The sequence below is a fragment of the Megascapheus bottae genome, chromosome 3, assembly GCF_031878675.1.
Source record: "Megascapheus bottae isolate mThoBot1 chromosome 3, mThoBot2.hap1, whole genome shotgun sequence".
NCBI classification, from domain to species: Eukaryota; Metazoa; Chordata; class Mammalia; order Rodentia; family Geomyidae; genus Megascapheus; species Megascapheus bottae.
Genome location: NC_143511.1, coordinates 74,146,939 through 74,165,646, shown reverse-complemented (window position 1 = coordinate 74,165,646; position 18,708 = coordinate 74,146,939). Strand labels below are relative to the sequence as shown.

The 18,708-nt window shown below is 50.5% G+C and overlaps 1 protein-coding gene across 2 annotated transcripts in view; it reads left to right on the top strand.

Moving 5' to 3' along the window:
* Positions 1-18,708, top strand: part of Akna (AT-hook transcription factor) — a 51,164-nt gene that overhangs the window by 11,956 nt on the left and 20,500 nt on the right. The window contains exons 1-7 of one of the 2 annotated variants that reach the window (XM_090330487.1): positions 261-469; positions 2,996-3,362; positions 6,213-7,258; positions 9,991-10,065; positions 14,675-14,828; positions 15,434-15,573; positions 17,374-17,433. In XM_090330487.1, the coding sequence (XP_090186613.1) occupies positions 3,107-3,362; positions 6,213-7,258; positions 9,991-10,065; positions 14,675-14,828; positions 15,434-15,573; positions 17,374-17,433 (1,731 nt within the window). In that variant the 5' untranslated portion in view covers positions 261-469; positions 2,996-3,106. Of the gene's footprint in view, positions 1-260; positions 470-2,995; positions 3,363-6,212; positions 7,259-9,990; positions 10,066-14,674; positions 14,829-15,433; positions 15,574-17,373; positions 17,434-18,708 lie in introns of those variants that run through there. The other variant, XM_090330488.1, reaches the window with a different exon arrangement.

Sequence of the window (18,708 nt, the reverse complement as noted above, 5' to 3'; positions counted from 1 at the left end):
TGGTAGCGTGCATAAGGGACAGTGTGCTGCAAAGAAAAAAAAAATAGGGGATAACACCCAGGCCCTGGGTTCAAGCAGCAGTAAGGCCAAAAACAAAAAAATACCTGGGTATGGTGATACATGCCTAATAACCCAGCACTCAGAAGGCAAAGGCAGGAAGATTTTGAGTTCAAGGCAAGAGCCTGTCAATGAAAACAAGAACACCACAATAATATATATATATATATATATATGTATATATATATTTTTTTTCAGTTGAGTACAGTGGCTCACACCTGTATTGCCAGCTCCTCGGGAAGTGGAGATAAGGATGATCATAGTTGGAGGTTGGCCTAAACAAAAGTGCAAGATCCTATCTGAAAAATAACCATAGCAGCAAGAACTGGGGTGTGGCTCAAGCAGTAGAGCCCCTACCTCTCATGTGTAAGGTCCCTAGTTCAAACTCCAGTACTGCCCCAAATAACAAAAGGTATGTGCTTATTTTCTAGTACGTTTTTATTTTTATTTAAAAATTTAAAAAAATTATTATAAAGGGGATATGCAGAGTAGTTACGTTCAGTCAGGTAATGAGTACATTTCTTTTTGGACAGTGTTCTTCCTTTGCTCACTCTCTCCCACTTTTTCCCTCCCATTCCCACTGACAAGTTGTGCAGTTTATTTTCCACGTGGTGTCCACTGAGCAGCACTGTTGCCTGGGTTCACCCTTTTGGAAGTATTCTTTTGAGTACATCAAGTGCACTAATGCAAATAACAACTATGTTCTTACTGGGTTGTGGCATTAAAACCCAGGAGACTGCTGGGCCAGGACTTAGCAATTGCAGACCTTGCTTTTCTGGCACTAGTGGGAGGCACTGTTCCTTGAAGAGCGTCAGCGTGTCACCTGAATGCAGTTTTCCTGACAGGGCAAGGCCGGCGGGGAAGATGTAAAGGAGGTTTGTACCAGGCCAGCAGAGTAGAATGCCCTATGACGCGCAAAAAATTCTCAGGCTCTGCATTGTGGGGCGGAGAGGAGGATGGGTGGGAGAGGAGCCATTGAGCCCCACCCCGGAGCCGGAGCGTCACTCCTTGGCCCAGCCCCAGCCGTTGAGAAGCCTTTTTTCCTCAAGCTGCCCATTCCCTGGGGCACTTTGTGTTCAGAAATAGATGTCTGCTGACTTCTCCATTGTACAGCATGAAGCTCCTGACCAAGATCCAAGAGCTCACGAGGTTGAAGGACAAGCAGACCATGTCTGTCTGGTGGCCTGGAGTCCGACTTCCCTTGTTCACAGTATGGCAGTGTCTCAGGAGGTAGACTTTTTTGTCCGGTCCAGGCCACTGTGTGGCCCTGCGTCCTCTCTCTCTAGGCCTCAGTTTCCTCATGACAGGAGAAGGCCTTTATATGAGCTAAGCCACTCCCTTTGTACACACTGACTTCCTATGGTTCTTAAGAGGCCTGGGTGGGACCAGTTGCTGGGAAAGTGTTAGAATGAGGAGAGCATGAAAGAGGGAGGCAGTAGGGGATGGGATGGGAAAGAGGAACCACTCTTCAGCCTTCTCCCTCCCTCATCCCTGCCTACAAGTCCTTCTGTCTGGTCCCCAGAGTTCCCTGTCTGGCCCCCCAGGGTCCCCTGGCTCCCAGCTATACACAGAGATTTCTACACTGCACCTCTCTGTGCCTGGGAAGTCCAGCCAGCTTCTGAACAGGCCCCACTGGGTCAGGGCAGTCTTGCCTTCCTATACTCCTTTCTGTGAATGTCACCCAGTCCCCAGCCTGCCTCAACGTGCAGAAGCCACTTCTGTATCTAGCTACCCCCACCCCCATGGCAGGCTCCTATACTCTCAGATCCTCTGCCTGGAATGCTTTGTGATGATATTTGTACTAGCTAAAGTTCTCCATTGTGAAGTGAGCAGTGGCTCAGTGGCATTTAACATACTGTGTTGTGTTATGCTCCCTCTTACCTAGTTGCAGCTCGTGGTCATCACCCCAAAAGGGAAACCCTGTCCCCAATAAGCTATTAGAGATTGTTTTCTCTACAGGCTCTGGTGACAGAGCACAATGTGTTTGAGTTTTATCCCCATTGCAGCTTGAGTGAAGACTCTTGCATTCCTTTTCAGTACATGTCAATATTACACATTGTTTCTCCATTCCAGTTTCCATTTGGTGGTTTCTGTCTTTTGGACAATATTGCAGTGAACATTACACAATTGTGGACAATATTGTACTGAATGTGGATTGAGTGCCCACTTTTAATTTGAGGGGCTGGAATGATCGTTCACTTGCCTCCATTCTCATCTGGAATTTATATCTCAGGCATGCCAAGGAAAGGTCCCCAGAGAATGTGGCTTCTTTTTTTGTTTATTTTCTTCTGACACTGGGGCTTAAACTCAGGGCCTGGGCGCTATCCTTCATCTTTTGCTCATGGCTAGCACTCTACTATGTGAGCCAGAGCTCCACTTCTAGCTTTTTTGGAAGTACTTTATTAGAGATGAGTCTCACTTTTATTGTCTAGGTTGGCTTTGAACTGTGATCCTCAGATCTGTGCCTCCTGAGTAGCTAGGATTACAGACATGAACCCAGCTGGATGTGGCTTCTGAGCTGGTATCTTCCGTGACTTCTGGGCTTCTCCCGATTGAAATCATCTGGTTATCCGTGTGCTCTTCCCCACCCGAGGCTGTCACTTCTGGTTGCAGGGCCTGTGTTATGCCAGGGCCTGTGTAGAAGCTGGCACCCAGGACATGTCCACTGGTTAATGTCCTGTCTGCTGGGCTCCTGTCCCTATCCCAGACAATGTTATACAAGTCCTGGGGAAGGGGAGGAGAGGGGGACCTGGGGGGGACTCTCCCAGTTTTACCAATTCGGCACATTTAGGCATAATGACTTGCCCAAGGCCTTACCCCTAGGGTCAATGGCACTAGGTTTTGAACCAGGCATCTGATTCCTGGCTTATTGCTGGTAACTTCCTGCACAAAGATGGGACCTCAAGGATTAACATTGTCCCCTGTGTTGTCCTGACAGGTCACAGGCAGGATGGCTGGTACTGAGAGGAGTTGGCGGTGACTGTGGGGCCCTAGCAGCAACTTTGTCTCCTGAAGATGTGGTGGCCCAGGTGAATTTCAGGCCAGGCTGATGGCCAGCTCGGGGACACAGGTGCACTGGACAGGGCCAGGCCTGGTGAAAGGGCCCCAGCGGCGGCGGCGTTGGGCCTGGGCTGAGGAGAAGGAGGACACAGATGGATGCAGAACACGAGTCTGGGGCCACCAGCAGTCCTTCCCTGATGCCGCTAGCCCTGAACTCCTGGAAGACTTCTGTCAGGCCCAGCGGCATCCATTGTCCTTGGAGTGGGACCCAGACCCACAGGAGTCAGAAGAGTCTTCAGGAGAAGGTAAGAGTGATGACCCCAGTTCTGTGGGGGTATCCTGCTCCGCCCCAAGCCTCCCATCTCCCAGCAGAGGGCAGGGGTGGAGGCAGCTTTACATTTTAAAATATAAACAAAAGGAAGGTGAGTTTGGAAATTACCCATTGGGTGACCCCCATCTCCAGATAGTCATAGATGTCGATATGCAGATGTGATATGAATATGGAACGGCATTCTGCATACCCCATAGTTAACTGTCTTGCTCCCTTCCTAGAAAGGAACATTCTCCCTTCCTAATGCCTGCATAGAATTTTGTGTGTTGTGGACCTTCTGTGGTCAGAGCCTATCCACATGGGCGTGGCACTTAGGTGGCTTCTGGTTGCTGCTTTTATCAAGAAGGCAAACATGAATGTCATCGTATCCATTTCTGCACACCATACTCCGTAGTGTTTTGGTCATTTGAATTGCTTAATTTAGGGATGGCATCTATTTTAAACATTTTTAAAATGTCAGTTGCCAATTGACAATCTCTGTGTTCTATAGCCCACTTGCTCCTTTGCGCTGAGTCCAACTTAGAGTGTGTCCTGTCCTGGCTTCAGTGGGCAAGACCCTGCTTGGTCCTTGCTGAATCTCAGTCTCCTCCTCTGTAGGATGGGGTCATGTCATGGGGAAGTAGCAAGAGTCTATCACACAGTAGTTCCCACACCAGAATTGAACAGAATGCTGTATATTAGGATCCTGTGATACAGAAGACCACTGAGAACAGGAAAGAACTTTGGGCTGGTACTGGATTTTTTACCCAACATGCCTCATGTCTGCTCTCCTTAATGTAGAGCTGTGGCCCATCAGGAAATGGGCATTGAGACACACTAGCTTTCAGGGCAGTGGGGTCACATAACCCCTGCTGTGATGTAACAGCTGCCACCATGTCCTGTGCCTTAATGTGTGCCAGCACATGGCTGGTCCCCTGACTGGCTTTCTTTCCTTCCTTCTATGCCACCCTCTGCCAACTAGGAGGCACAGGCCTCCAGTTTGAACCAGGACTGCCAGAGGTCAGTGGTTTACTCATAGCTTCCAGGGAGAGGTCAGAGGAGCTGGGATGAAACCAGGGCTCCCTAGCTTCAAGGCCTGTGTTCTTCATCCAGCTGCACCATCTCGGCAGAAGACATGGATAGGGCCTGGCTTCTAGCTCCAGGGCTGCTTGGATCCACTGTGTGATCTTTGACGGACTACTTAACATCTCTGAGCTTCCAGTGTACCATAATAAGCAAGAGTAATTTTCTAAAGCAGTTTTTGAGTAGCTGGGGAGTGAGGTGTTGGGGTAGTGGAAAAGAACATGGCAGAGCAGCAGTGGATACATGAATTATGACCATGGTGTGTGCAGACAGAGCAGTCTATGCTTAGTATTAGTCCTATTGTGTCTCATGCAACTCTGGATCCCCAAGATTGGCATGGGGTCTAGAGCAGAGCAGGTACTTAATGAGCATGACTGGATGGATGGATGGATGGACAGACTGATCAACAGGTAAGTGAGTAGATGGATGGATGATGAATGGGTGGACAGTTGGACAAATAATAAATGATAGATTCATGGATGGAAGATGGATGGATGGAAGATAGATGGATGGACAGGTGGATGTGTGGACAGATGTGTAGACATATTGGCAGATGGATGGATAATGGATATGTGTATGGATGGATGGATGAATGAGTGGGTGGATAGACAGATGGACAGGTAAATAGGTGATAGATGCATGGATGGTAGATGGATAAGTGGATATGTGGATGGATGGACAAGTAGATATAACAGTGGGTGCAGGTATGCATATATGGACAGATGGATGGCTAATGGATGGGTCAGTAATTGGATTGGTAGACATGTATGTGAGTGATGGGTTGTAGCTGATTGGTGAGTGGGTAGTTGGGTGGCTTAGAAGATGGATGTCTGGCTGGACTTAAAATATGAATGGGTTTGGTTAATAGGTGAATGTTTGAGTACTTAGTATATGTCTAGAGAAGCTCCCAATTTCCTAAGAGCTCTACATTTTGTCTTCTATCCCTTCTTTCTTTCTTTTTAGTTTTCTTTTTAGTATCTTTAAGTAGTTGTATAAAGGGATTCCAATTCAACATGACAGCTAACAAGTATAATGCGTCTTGATCCATGTCACCCCCTCGGTCATCCTTCTTCCAACTTCCTTTGTATTTGAGTTCTCCTGCAAGTAGAGCAGCCACCAAACCAGCTAGTGTCCTTGTCCTTACAAGCTTGCAGTATGGTAGGGAGACAAGTATTGAAATAGGGAACCATGGACTAGATGGCTGATGGGATTGGAGTCTCAGGGATTTAGGACTATGATAAAGGCTGCGCTTTGTGCTGGGGACAATGGGAAAATATTGATAAGTTTCCAGGCAGGGATGAGGACACAGATTGAGGAGGTAAGCAGATGACCACTGCAGTGGTTGAGGCATTAGGGGATGTCAGTGTGAGGAGCCGTGGCAAACTTCAGAAGAAGAGGTGAGTTGGACAACCCTGTAGGAGGTAAATATGCCATATCAGGGGACATACTGGATGGATGGACAGACGGATGGATGGATGGATGGACAGGTGGATGGTCCAGGGAGAGCGATGACCAGAATGCTGCCAAAGCTTGTAAACTTGATGCCACCATTTACTGCAGAGATTCAGGAGGCTACCAACTTTGAGGCTTGAGTTTGAAGGACCCTTGAGACAGCAGAGGGGGAAACATCAGTACCTGAAGACGGGGAGCAGCGGGACAGGTTCCTGGGGATTCTTGCCATTCCTGCATGCCCACATGATGAGGAAGTGAAAGCCAGAGATGAAGTAACTCGTACTAAGCCACGAATGTCTTGTCTTTGCAGACACTGAAGCAGAGGATGTGGCTAGCCCAGGAAGTCCTCCCCTGCCTCTACCCTGGCTCCCACAGCAGGATGGTCAACTGGATCTGACCGAAAAAGAGCCTGATGAGGTCCCAGGAAGCCCCAGGAGTGAGGCAGCTGGAGAGAGCTTCCCAAGGCCTGGGTGTGCCGACGACTACGCCAGTCCCATGGTTCCACAACAAGGTCAGGCCAGGAGCTGGGTGGCTTCTGGCAAAGAAGCCGGTGGCAATGAATCTTCAGAACCTCCTGAGGTCCACCAATGTGCTGGATTCTGCTCAGCAAGATCCTGGAGCAGTGGAACCGTGAGCCTCGGCCAACCCAGTGACAGCCTGGATTCTCCCTGGGAAGGAGACACCCATGTCCCCCCCAAGACGACAGCCGGGACGGGAGCCCTGCCGCAGAGTTCCCACCACCGCTTCCTGCCCCCAGATGACAGAACCAAAGGTGGCGTTGCTCTGACAACGACCTCAGAATTCCAGGATCGCTCCGCATCACCAGCTCAGGGTACCGAGCACAGCCAGAGTAGATGGGAGAGAGACATCACTAGCTTGTCCAGCCCCTGGCCTGAGGACCCGACCTGGAAGCAGACAAAGACCTCTTCTAAGGCATTGCCATCCCGATTCACCGGCCCCATCAGCCCCCCAAATCCCCCGCCTAAGTCAACACGCAAAGACCAGTCACAACCCAGGCAGGGAGACGCTCTGGCCAGTCACTCTTCTCATATCCCCAAGTATGGTCGGGGGCGTCTGAACTACCCACTGCCTGATTTCTCCAAAGTGGGTCCTCGGGTAAGGTTCCCCAAAGATGAGAGCTATCGCCCACCCAAGTCCAGAAACCACAACCGGCAGCCTGAAGGCCCCACGGGGCCCCTGATCTTCAAGTCACCAGCTGAGATTGTGCGTGAAGTCCTTTTAAGCAGTGGAGAAGTATCCCCAGCCAAGGACCCATCTGCTCCACACCCCATCGCTAGGGTACCCCAAGAGTTCCAGACGCCCGAGCAAGCCACGGAGCTGGTCCACCAGCTGCAGGTAAGGAGGACTCCCTGGCTAGGTGTGTCACTCAAGCACCTGATAGCCAGAGACAGAGGCAAGTTGAGGCCGGGAAGGAAGGCCTCTAGTCTGGGCTGGAGCCCCCTGCTGGTGGAAGTGGGTAGTTCTGGAGGTGTGGGAGAAAATCAAGCCTTTTGCTCAAGTGGGTGTGTTTTGAAGTTGTGAACAGTTCCGATTTCATCAGGAGAGAAAAATCATATAATAAAAGCCCCCATTCCCATTTCACACAGTATCCAAATTCACCAGCAGCCAGCAAGTTTTTTCATATCCACCCCCTCTCCCACTAACCCCACTGGAGTTGGTTGGTTGGTTTGTTTTAAACAAAATCCTGGGGCTTGAACTCAGGGCCTGAGCACTGTCCTTGGGCTTACTCTACCACTTGAGCCACAGTACCACTTCTGGCTTTTTTTCTGTGTATGTGGTACTGAGGAATCAAACCCGGGTCTTTGTGCATGCTAGGCAAGCACTCTACCACTAGGCCAAACTCCCAGCCCCTAAACAAAATCTTAAGCACACACTCACTTTACATTTTAGCGTGTCTGTGTTTAATAACAAGAATCGTATTTTAGACATAACCACAAGTGAATGCCAGCTCCGTCATCTGACTATTCTCATGTGTCTCAGCAGCGGCTAGAACACTTTAGTTTGTTTTAATCAGGTTCTGAATGAGGCTGTTTGTGGCTTCTGGTCTATGTCATGTGCCTTTAAATCTCTCCTGCCAGTCCTGGGACTTGAATACAGGGCCTGGGTAAAGCTCCTGAGCATTGTCCCCACCCCCCCACCCCACCTCCTGGAGCTTGAACTCAGCACAGAGTGCTGTCCCTAAGCTTCTTTTGCTCAAGGTTAGTACTCTATGGCTTGAGCTACAGAGTCACTTCTGTTTTTTTACTGAGTAATTTATTGGAGGTACAAGTATCATGGATTTTCTTGCCTGGGCTGGCTTCTAACTGTGATCCTCAGATCTGAGTCTCCTAAGTAGCTAAGATTACAAGCATGAGCCACCAGCACTGGATTAGTTCCTGAGTTGTTTTGGTTTTTTTTTTTGCCAGTCTTGAACTCAGGGCCTGGGCACTGTCCTCAAGCTTTTTCAAGGCTAGCGCTCTACCACTTGAGTGACCAAGGAATCAAACCCAGGGCTTTGTGAATGCTAGGCAAGTACTCTATCCCTTGGTCACACTTTCATCCCTAGTTCCTGCGTTTTTGTGCTCCAGACTAGTGTGCTACCACTTGAACAGCTCCACTCCCAGCTTTTGGTAGTTAGAAGATTGTGAGCCACCAGCACTCAGCCCACTTTTTCTTCTATTTTGTTTCTGGTTTACATTGCTTTTCAAATCTTTTTTTAATCTGTCAGTCTCTCCTCCTGTGACTTCTTCCTAAAGTTTGCTGTGGATAGCGCCAGCCCTGCCCTGCAGAGCTGCCCACAGCTTCCTGGTGAAACACACATGGCCTCTAGAAGAACCATCCACATCCTCTCTATCTTATCCAGGGGGATGGGGTAGAGTTAGGGGGACTTCTGGATTGCAACCACCTGTGGGTGTGCAGTGGGAGCTGTGTGTGTGTGTGTGTGTGTGTGTGTGTGTGTGTGTGTGTTCCTGTGGATTGTGTACTCCAGGGCCAGGTGTTTGTGGCCAGAGGCACAGGAATGGGACTTTTCTGCTTCCTCCAGCCTTGAAGTTGTGACCTGCCCAGCTTCTGGCAGTTGTTGTGTGATCCAGCTCTTTATTTGTGGTGTCAGGATGAATGATTGTGTTCTGATAATGCTGTTCATTCTTCATTCTTTTACTAGAAACCTTTTTGGTTTTTGGTTTTGGTTTTGGCAGTACTGGACTTTGAATTCAAGATCTTGTACTTGAAGCTAGGCAGGTATTCTACCACTTTTGAGCTCCCACTCCAGCCTTCTTGGTTTTGGTTCTTCAAATAGGGTCTTGCATTTTACTGCTTAGGGTCTCTGATGGAGCTGGGACCACAGGTATCTGTCAGCATGCCCCGCTTACTTGTTGAGATGAAATCACTGGAGCTTTTTGATTGCACTGCTCTCAAGTAGCAGGAATTACAGACATGTTCTCTCTGCCCAGCATAGAAGCCTTCTAGAAAGTAAACTTCCACCATCAGTTGTGTGGTGACCTAGGCCTCGCACATATGGGGGAACAGACATGCTCCATTTTGCCCTTGGATGACTTGTTTTCTGAACGTCGAGAAACACTCTCCTTTGGTGCTGACTTGTGACATTTGCCTTTGCTTTTTCTCTTGAATAATTTTCTTCATGAAAGCAAAGCAAGATGGAGCTGTAGCTGAGTCCTCTGTTTTTCTACAGAAGGACTCTTGGGTGATTATTCATCTGGTCATGAAAAAAGGAAAACAAACAAACCTGCGCAGCCCACACTGCTTAGGTTCTGGGAACGGGGCAGTAGGAAAGATGTCTCTATGGTTTTCCACCCCGCCCCCCAGCCCCAGTAGGCAAGCAGGGGAAAAGAAGTGACAGCCCTTAGGGTGCACCCTGCCAAAGGCCCTTCCCCAAGATGTGCTGGCCCCTGCTAGAGCTGGCCTGTTGTCTGATGCTCTAGAATGGAGCTGAGGGGTCCACATTGCGTGGCATCCTGAAGGTGTTGAACTGGGTGTGTCTGGAGGGAGCCTGGCCCCTGAGGGGCTCACAGCTTGGAGGACGGGCCTCCAGCCTCCAGCCTCCAGCATATCCTCCCTCCTGCCCACAGGAAGACTACCACAAGCTCCTCACCAAGTACGCCGAGGCTGAGAACACCATTGACCAGCTGCGCCTTGGGGCCAAGGTAATGGGCCAGGGTGGGAGGGAGCGTTGAACACCACCCCAAGTTCCTACCTCTGCTGTGCCCCTGGTGGGGAGACCCCCCGCCCCCGCTCTCCTCAGTGATGCTCCATCACCATATGGCCTGCTCCTGCGTGGGTCCAGTCTCCCTCCCTGTTTATGCCTATACCTTTAAATGCTAAACTCTGGGGTGCCTGGGATTTCAGAGGCAGCTTTCTTTTCCTAGGTGGTCTCTTGGGTAAGACTCCACTGCCGCTGTGGGCCCTGAAGAAAGGGACTGGGGCTCTTGAAGTCTCAAAAGAGTAGCACAGAATTCTGCCCAGCCTTGTTTCCTGAGCCAGATTCTCCTGGGTCACAGCCTTTGTCTTTCTTCACAGTCTCCCCCATATCCTCAACCCCCTCACTTTATTGAGACTGGACATCATGAGTATAGCAGGTCATTTGTCTACCCCAAGAGCTGACAGTCTTGCTTCTTAGCCTTAACTTATCTTCAGGTTCCCTGCTCTGGTACCTTCCTCTTTTCTGGGGTGAAGCAGGAAGTGGGGCCTGTCTTAGCCCCTGTGGCTTCCTGCTTTGGGGAGCCCTGCTTGCCCCACCAGGCTTCTGTGCATGGTTGGAAGCAGGGCAGCTCTGAGCAGAAGTGCAGGCCTTTTCCTGGTACCCTGTGGGTGCCCCACCTTGCCCAAAGAGCTCCACCCATATGCTGGGCCCCCTCCTCCACCACCTCTGCCCTTCCAGGGAGGTGAGAAAAGGGACTTCCCTGTCCCCACCCCTGTAGTACTCCTTTTACAGGCAGGACACTTCCCAGCCCCGTCTCTTGAAGCATGCCTCTAAGAGGGATGTTCAGACTTGTTCCACAGTGCCAGGAGATCCAGCTGAGGCCCCAAGACCCCTCTAGAGCTCTCTCAAGGGACTCAGGAATGGGAGGGCTAGTCAAGGAGCCCCTCTTGAAGGAAGCCACATCCTTATAGCCACAGATTCCCCAAAAGCCCAAGGAGAGACAGTAACTGCTTGTCAGGCCCCACCCTTGCAGCAGCCCCATATGGCTGGTTGGGAAGCTGAGGTCCCAATGGGGGTAGAGTAGGACACTTAGGGTCAGGGTAGGTGGAGGTGTGTGGCTTCTCATCTGCTTCCTTCCTCATCTAAACAGGTAGCAGGGTACCTCACAGGAGTGAGGGCTCTCCAGCCCATGGGGACCTGTGTGGGTGCTCATGCTGTCCTGGCTGGAGCCAGAGCCTGGCTTAGATGTGACGGGCCCATAGTACAGGAGGGGGAAGGTGGGGTGCTGGATGTGTGGGTACCAGCTTATTACCCTAGTCTCCTTACTAGAAAGATGCCCTCTTTGCCTGAGAACCATCCTCAAATAATGGGGAAAGCTAGTTGCTGGCAGCTCCCGCCTGTAATCCTAGCTACTCAGGAGGCTGAGATCTGAGGATCTTGGCTTGAAGCCAGCCTGAGCAGGAAAGTCCATGAGACTCATTATCTCCAATTAACCACCAAAAAAAGCCAGAAGTGGAGCTGTGGCTTAAAGTGCTCAAACAGCACTATCTTTGAGGAAAGAAAAACAAACGGAACCAGGAGTTTGACCTAGTGATAGAGTGCTTGCCTGACATGCAGGAAGACCTGGGTTCAATTCCTCTGTATCATATACATGGAAAAAAGCTGAAAGTGGTGCTGTGGCTCAAAGACAGTCCTCAAGGTCGGTGCTCAGGCCCTTGAGTTTAAGTCCCATGACCAAAACAATGGTGAACACAGGTGAACACCAGGCAGAAATGGGATCAGGTGGCTATTCCCTTCAACCCGCAGTCTTGGGGAGCCATTCTGGATGAGCTCAGAGGCCAGGGAGCCCTGGAACAGGGAGGTGTGGCATCACCTGACACACGGCTTCCTCATGTCTGGATCCCCAAACCTAGAGGGCTCTGGGGTCCTGTTCAGAGCCCCTTTGCTCAGAGTCACAGCTTGGGGACGGGGAATGGGTCCCTCCTAGATTAGGTGGAAGGATGCACAGGAAGGCAAAGGCGCCGAAAGTGCCAGGCTCAGGCTGAGGCCAACTGGATGCCCTTCATCTGCAAAAAACGGGGTGGGGCCAGGAGAGCCATTTGAGCCCTGACCAGAATGCTGGTGGGAGAGGGTGCCAGGGCTGGGGGCAGGGGGCGGGGGTACTCACATTGGCTGCCTCCCTGGGCCCTCCCCTCCATCTCAGGAAGGGATGAGGAGAACAGAGACCAGCCCAGAAGGAATCAGACCTAAAACTGCCTTCCCCACAGAATGCTGTGGTGGCTGGGGCCAGCAGCCCCTGCTGGGGAAGGGGGAAGGATACAGGAAGTAGCTGTGCTCTCTTCTCCCCTCCCCTTTCATTCATGAAGCCCATTAGCATTCTAAAGGCTTGGAGAAGCCCATCTGTGCTGGGGCATACTCAATTATTTAACCCAATCTTTTCCAAACTCGCTGGTACACCCTGCACAGAATCCCCCTCCCCGCACAAGATCCAACCTAGTCTTGGGGTGCATTGTAGGATACTCCGGAATTAAATTGGTCCCTCTCATCTAGGGGGCATGTCCCACCAGGCCTAGGCAGCACAGCAGTTGCCTTTGCTGCCACCGCTCCCCCAGGGGCTTTGGCCTTAGCTTTGCTTCCTCAAACAGAAGGGCTTCTCGCCCCCTGCTTCCCACTAGCTTCCTGCTGCCGCCCAGGTGGCGACTGAGGGGGGGGGGGAGGAAGGGAAGGAGGGAATGTGTTCAGAGCAGACACCTCCCCAGGGATTTGGGTCACCTCAGGAGAAGAGGGGTGCTAGTGGTTAGGCCCTGCAGGTAGGGCTGAGCAGATGGCCCGGGGGATTATTAAAATCCAGCCTCCTCCTCATCTGGTAAGGCTCAGGCTGGGAAGGGAGGGCAGCAGCTGGGCCAAGCTCCACTTGGCATGGATTTTCTGCCACAGTAGGGACCTGAAGATCAGAGTAAGATGGAGGGTGGGGTGAGGTGGGGTGTTTGGTTGGGGCCTGGAGCTCCCTCTGCCAGGCCCACTGTCAGCTGCCTGTCCTGAACTTGGGGCAGGAGGGGCAGTCAGGACACCCCACCTGGCACTCAGGAACCAAGGCACCACTGGAGTGTGGCTTTTCCATGACCTTGCCTCCAGGTGGTCACATGGATAACAGTAGGGACGGTGGTGATGGTTGTAATGTGATAATGATGAGGACCAATAGGAGAGTGGTGGCTACTCTGTGCTGAACTCCTGCATAACATGATATTAGCTAAATCAGCAGTTCTAGGACACAGCAACAGTGTGTGGTGGAGCTCGGACATGGCTCTGACTTGGCCACTAAAGCAGGGTAGAAAACTCTGTAAAAGGCCACGTGTGGTTAGATTTGGCTTTCCCGTCTCCACCCCAGCTTCTCAACTTAGTCTCAGGAGTACATTCAGCCACACGGCTCTGCTCAGCAAAGCCCTGTTCACAAAACCCCCAGCTGTCCACCTCTGCTCCATACCACTGCCCAAGGCACGCATTCTCTTGGCTCTTGAGCTCCAGAAGGTTTTTCCTCAGTCAGCCCTTCCTGCAGCAGCTTCTCACGGGGCTCTTTGTGTTGTTCAGTCTGTCCTCAAGTGATGGAGCTCTGGGCACTTGCTGGCTTTCTCATTCGTTCACATAGTCATTTGCTTCTGCTTATAATACTGAACTATCTTAAGAAATATTAGTAGAATTATTTATGACAAATGACATCATATACTATAATCATATAATGACAAGTGTTATTATCGTGTAATGACAAATGTTATTAATAACCAGTACTGTTACAAGTAGAAAAACATATCACTTATCAGCTGGAGATTCTGAGTGAGTGACTTAACCTCTCTGAGAGTGTGTTTTCTCCTGGGAAATCGGGGATGTGGTCCCTGCCAAACTCCTCTTCAGGACCACCACAAAGAGAACATGGAGAAAGCACAAAGGCCATTCACCCCACATTTATCCTCACCCCCAGACCCCAGTAAAAGGTTTATTTATTTATTTTGTTCAGTCATGGGACTTGAACTCAGGACCTGAGCACTATCCCTGAGTTCTTTGTGCTCAAGGCAAGTGCTCTCTGTCACTCAGAACCACAGCACCATTTCTGATTTTTTTTAATGAAATATTTATTTCAAAATTGCTGAGTAATTTTTTTTTTTTTTTTGCTAGTCCTGGGCTTGAGCTCAGGGCCTGAGCACTGTCCTTGGACTTTCTCAAGGTTAGAGCTCTACCACTTGAGCCTCAGCACCACTCCTGGCTTTTTTCTATGTATGTGGTACTGAGGAATCGAACCCGGGTCTTTGTGCATGCTAGGCAAGCACTTTAACCACTAGGCCAAACTCCCAGCCACCATTTCTGATTTTTGAAGAGCTAATTGCAGGTAAGAGTCTGAGGGGACTTTTCTTCCCAGGCTGGCTTTGATCCTCATCCCTCAGCTCTCAGCCTCCTGAGTAGCTAAGATTACAGGCGTGAGCCACCGGCTCACTTGACAATGGTTCTATTTATGATCAGAAGTGTGATTGACCTGTCTGGTAGAGGAAGGATGAAAGTGAGACCTTTTCAGTATGTTTTCCCTGCCCTTGACTTGGCTTTGCCCATCTCCATCTTCCTAGGTAAACCTGTACTCTGACCTGCCCCAGCCCAGCCACAGTAGCAAGGGAACGGTGCCCCCTGGGTCCAAGGTCTTGTCCTTCAGTATCCCACAGCCCCGTTCAGCCCAGTGGTGGCCTGGAACTGACCAGGACCAGCAGGCCTCTGAGGCCACAGGTAAGTCTGAGACCTGGGGCTGCCTATGTGCCTCTGCTCTGGGGGTGTCTTGAATCACCCTGGATAGGCACTGGTTTTAGATCAGGGGGTCAGAGCCCCAAGCTATGACCTTTTTGGGTCCTTTGTCTTGGACAGGCCAAACAGGAAAGTGTCCTGACTGAAACCAGGATGGTCTGGGTAGAGCCCCACTGTACCCCCTTGGCAATGTGAGATGAAGAGTATAACTGGTATTCTCTTTGAAGGGCCTGTGGTATAGCCTGCCCTGTTCTGAGCATGGCATGTGTGACTTTGCTGAATCCCAGCGGGGACCTGGTAGCCAGGAAAACCGTGGCTCAGACAGATAAGAGCACGCTGAAGATGAACCCAGCTCCTCAAGGGGAGGGTTGGGACTCAAACTTGTGAATCAGAGCCCACACCACTGGCTCAGAACCCCAGGCTGGCCTGGCTCTGCTCCTCAAGCCTGTGCTGTAGAGAGACCCAGGCCTGCTCATGCCTGTAGTGAGACATCTCCTCCCCAACCCTCTTCCTTGGCTTGATGTGGAGATGGCACAGAGGGGCCAGCTGCCGCTTGATGGTGGATGTGGCAGTCTGTCCATGTATTCCAGGGTGGTCTACAGCACCAGAAGACCTGAGCCCCTCCTCACCCTCCACCATGCCCACTGCGAAGGGGCTCCCAGAAAGCCAGGGCACCACCATGGAGCGGACCCAGGGACTGGCTTCCCAGGCCAGCTGGCTCCTGGCCAAGGTGAGTGCGACCCCATGTTTCGTTTAACATCCAGCATGACAAGTTTCACAGGATGTCTGTGAGAGTCCATCTTCCCCGACCCCCAACTTCCCTCCCTGCCACAGTCATCATATCATACTGGGCCATCTTGAAATCTGAACCTCTCCCTGCCCTGGGCTTTGGAAGTCACGTGTCCCCAGCCTTCGCCTTGTCACCCAGGCCTAGGTTGAACCCTGCATTTTGGGTTCCTCTAGTTGTCTTTGAAAGTGCCTTTGGTTTAGTCCCAGGGAGATTTCCTGCTGTACCGCCGAGAGGGAAACAGGGCCTCTGTCTTGCCTTTCCACTTTGGGCAGATTATCCCCTTTCTTGGTTTGTTTCAAAACTAGAAGTCTACTCACTTACATCTCACAGGGTTTTGATATTTCCCTCAAATATCCCTGGTCACTGCCTCGTGTGCACCTCTTTTTCTACCCATATCCTTGGCCTTCTTCTATAAGTGCTTGAAGCAGTTCATGAAACTACTTGTTAGCCACATTCTGAAAACGGAAGTGAAGAAGCTGGGGGCAGAAAGGAAGTAAGCATGGAGAAAAACAAACTATAGGGTAAAGTGAGTCAACAAAGTATTCTGTCAGACTTTGAGCAATTAATCAGAGACACACCTAGTTTTTTTCTTTATTGAGCTTCCTAGTGGCCTATGCAAAAATGGAAATGCAGTCATTACAGGTATCATGTCAACAAAAGAAATTCCTTCAGAGAAACACCATTATTTTTCCATACCCTCTACTCCTGCTTTCTGACCTCAGGCAGTTTGCCTGTCCTGAGCATTTCATATAAATGGATTCAAACAAACCACTGCCTCATGTCTGACTCCTTTCCCTTCTAGTGATGTTTTCAAGGCTCTTGCCTTTGTGAGTAGCTGGGCTAAGTACCTGATACCTTTTTCTTTCTACCATTTTTGGCCCAGGAACTGGAAAGGAGTTTTTTTCTTATCTAACTGTTCATAAACTAAAGCAAAGTCAGGTTACAATACTCAGCAGGAACTGAGGTCAGCTGGCCTCTCTGTTGCTCTAGGCTTCACTATCCAGCATGGCTGGCCTCTGTGTCTGCTGTCTGAAGGAGAAGGTTGATATTTATATAAAACACATACCAGGGTTCAAAGACTCATGTCAGCTGGGCTCTGGTGACTCAAGCCTGTAATCCTAGCTACTCAGGAAACTGAGGTCTAAAGATTGCCAAAGCCAGCCTGGGGAGAAAAGTCTACAAGATCTCACATGCTATCAGCCAACAAAAATGCTAGACGTGTGGACTCAGCGGTAGAGAGCCAGCTGTGAGGGCTAGCCAGCATCCTCGGGCCTGTATGCTTACAAAGGCTGGGCGTCCAGGAGCCTGTCCTTGTATTCAAGGGATAGAGTACAAGAAATGTGCCCCATCTAGCCTTTTGTTTCTTCAGTACTAGGCAGGGCAGACTGTAAACTCCGCCCCCTACCTTGATTGACAGTGAGCTCGAGCCTTGGTGGGTATGTTGCTATTCCATGGTGCACAGCCTGGCTCTTCCCTACCCAGCCCAGCCACTTATGGTCAGTGTAGCTCGCAGGTCTTCTGCTTGTGAGTGACTGAACTTTGTAGGTATTAACTTCCTGGATCTTCCCTGCGGCCCAGTATGGAGTCCACACTAGTGTCCACCCTGAATGGACAGAACGCTCCATCCTGAGGCCAGACCCTTCATGCCCAGCATGGTTGTGGCTGGATATGAGGGCCTCTGGGAAGGCCGTGCACAGGGCCCTGGGCTTCATGAAGCTAATTTCCCTCCCATCTGTCCAGGTGGATTCCTTCGAAGGACTGATACAGGAAGGACGCCTCACACCCCAGGACCAACTTCAGGTTAACCCACCTTCCCCGCCTCCCCCCACCCCAACCACATTCAGGAGATACCTTCACTTCTGTCCTCAGCTGATCCCGTGCAGCCCTTGGCTGTCAGACACAGTCCTCCGGACCCGGCCGCAGCTCCTGCCCAGCTCCCCTCAAAAATGCTGACTGGTACCATACCTGCCATTTACTAAGCCACAAGGCTGCCAGACACTCTGGGAGCCTTCTACATATAATACCGCAATTTTAACATCATAAAAACCCACAAGGGAGCTTCAGCCATGTCCCCCATTTAACTGTGATGAAGCCAAGGCCCAGAGAGGTGACTCAAAGGCCTTTGATGGTCCCATAGTAGAAGGCAGCAGAGTCTGGAGGCTGATCTGCTCATTCCCAAATTCAAAGTCAGGATCTCATTCCCAAGGTCAAGGTCATGATCACTACTTGCATTATTCCCACTGGTCTGCCCACCTCTTAGCCACCAGAAAAGGACCTTTCTTTTTGAGCCTCCCTCTTTCCCCATTTGCCAAAAGTTTAGAAATTGGCTAAAGAGAGGGCAGGTGACCCTTTATCTAGCCTTTATCTAGCTCTTTTCCTTCTAGATTTGGTGTATTGGCTAATATAGTCATGTCTGTACAAAACAGGTTTCTGCTGCCTCAGGCCACAGGAGGGAACAGAAGGGGCTCTCAAAGTTGAGGGTGGGAGGGCCAAAGGTAGGGACTGTTGATATGACCGTTAGCATTTGGGGACCCTACAGTGACTGGGAAGCCCCCCAAAAGCAGCCACCCTTAGCTGTTCCTGATCCCAAGCTGCAGTCTTCCCACTCCAACAGGAGGCTCTTTAGGGGCCCTCTCCACGAGGAGATCTCCCCTCCTCCATCTCCCCAAAGCTTGTGAGGAAAGAATACGGCCCAGGCACAAGACGTGCAGCAGGGCAGTTAAGAGGAGCAGAAGGAGGCTTGGAGAGAGAAACCGGCTCCTTGGTTTGTAAAGCGGTTAGTCCAGCCTGCATCTACTCCTGGATGTCAGGGACAACTCCATTATGGAAGGCGTGGTATGTGATCATCCAATAGATGATCAGGGACCTTGAGAATGAAAACCATGACTTTAAAATTGTTTGTGCTGTCCCACAGGAGTGGCATAGGGTATTTATAGGGGACCGTGTGATCATTTGATGTGTATATAGTATGTAACCACCTATTCAGGATAATCCATATTTCCATGGAAAACAATGTTACTTTGTGTTGAGAAGTGTTCAACTCCTGTCTTCTAGCTCTTTATTAGCTACATAAGT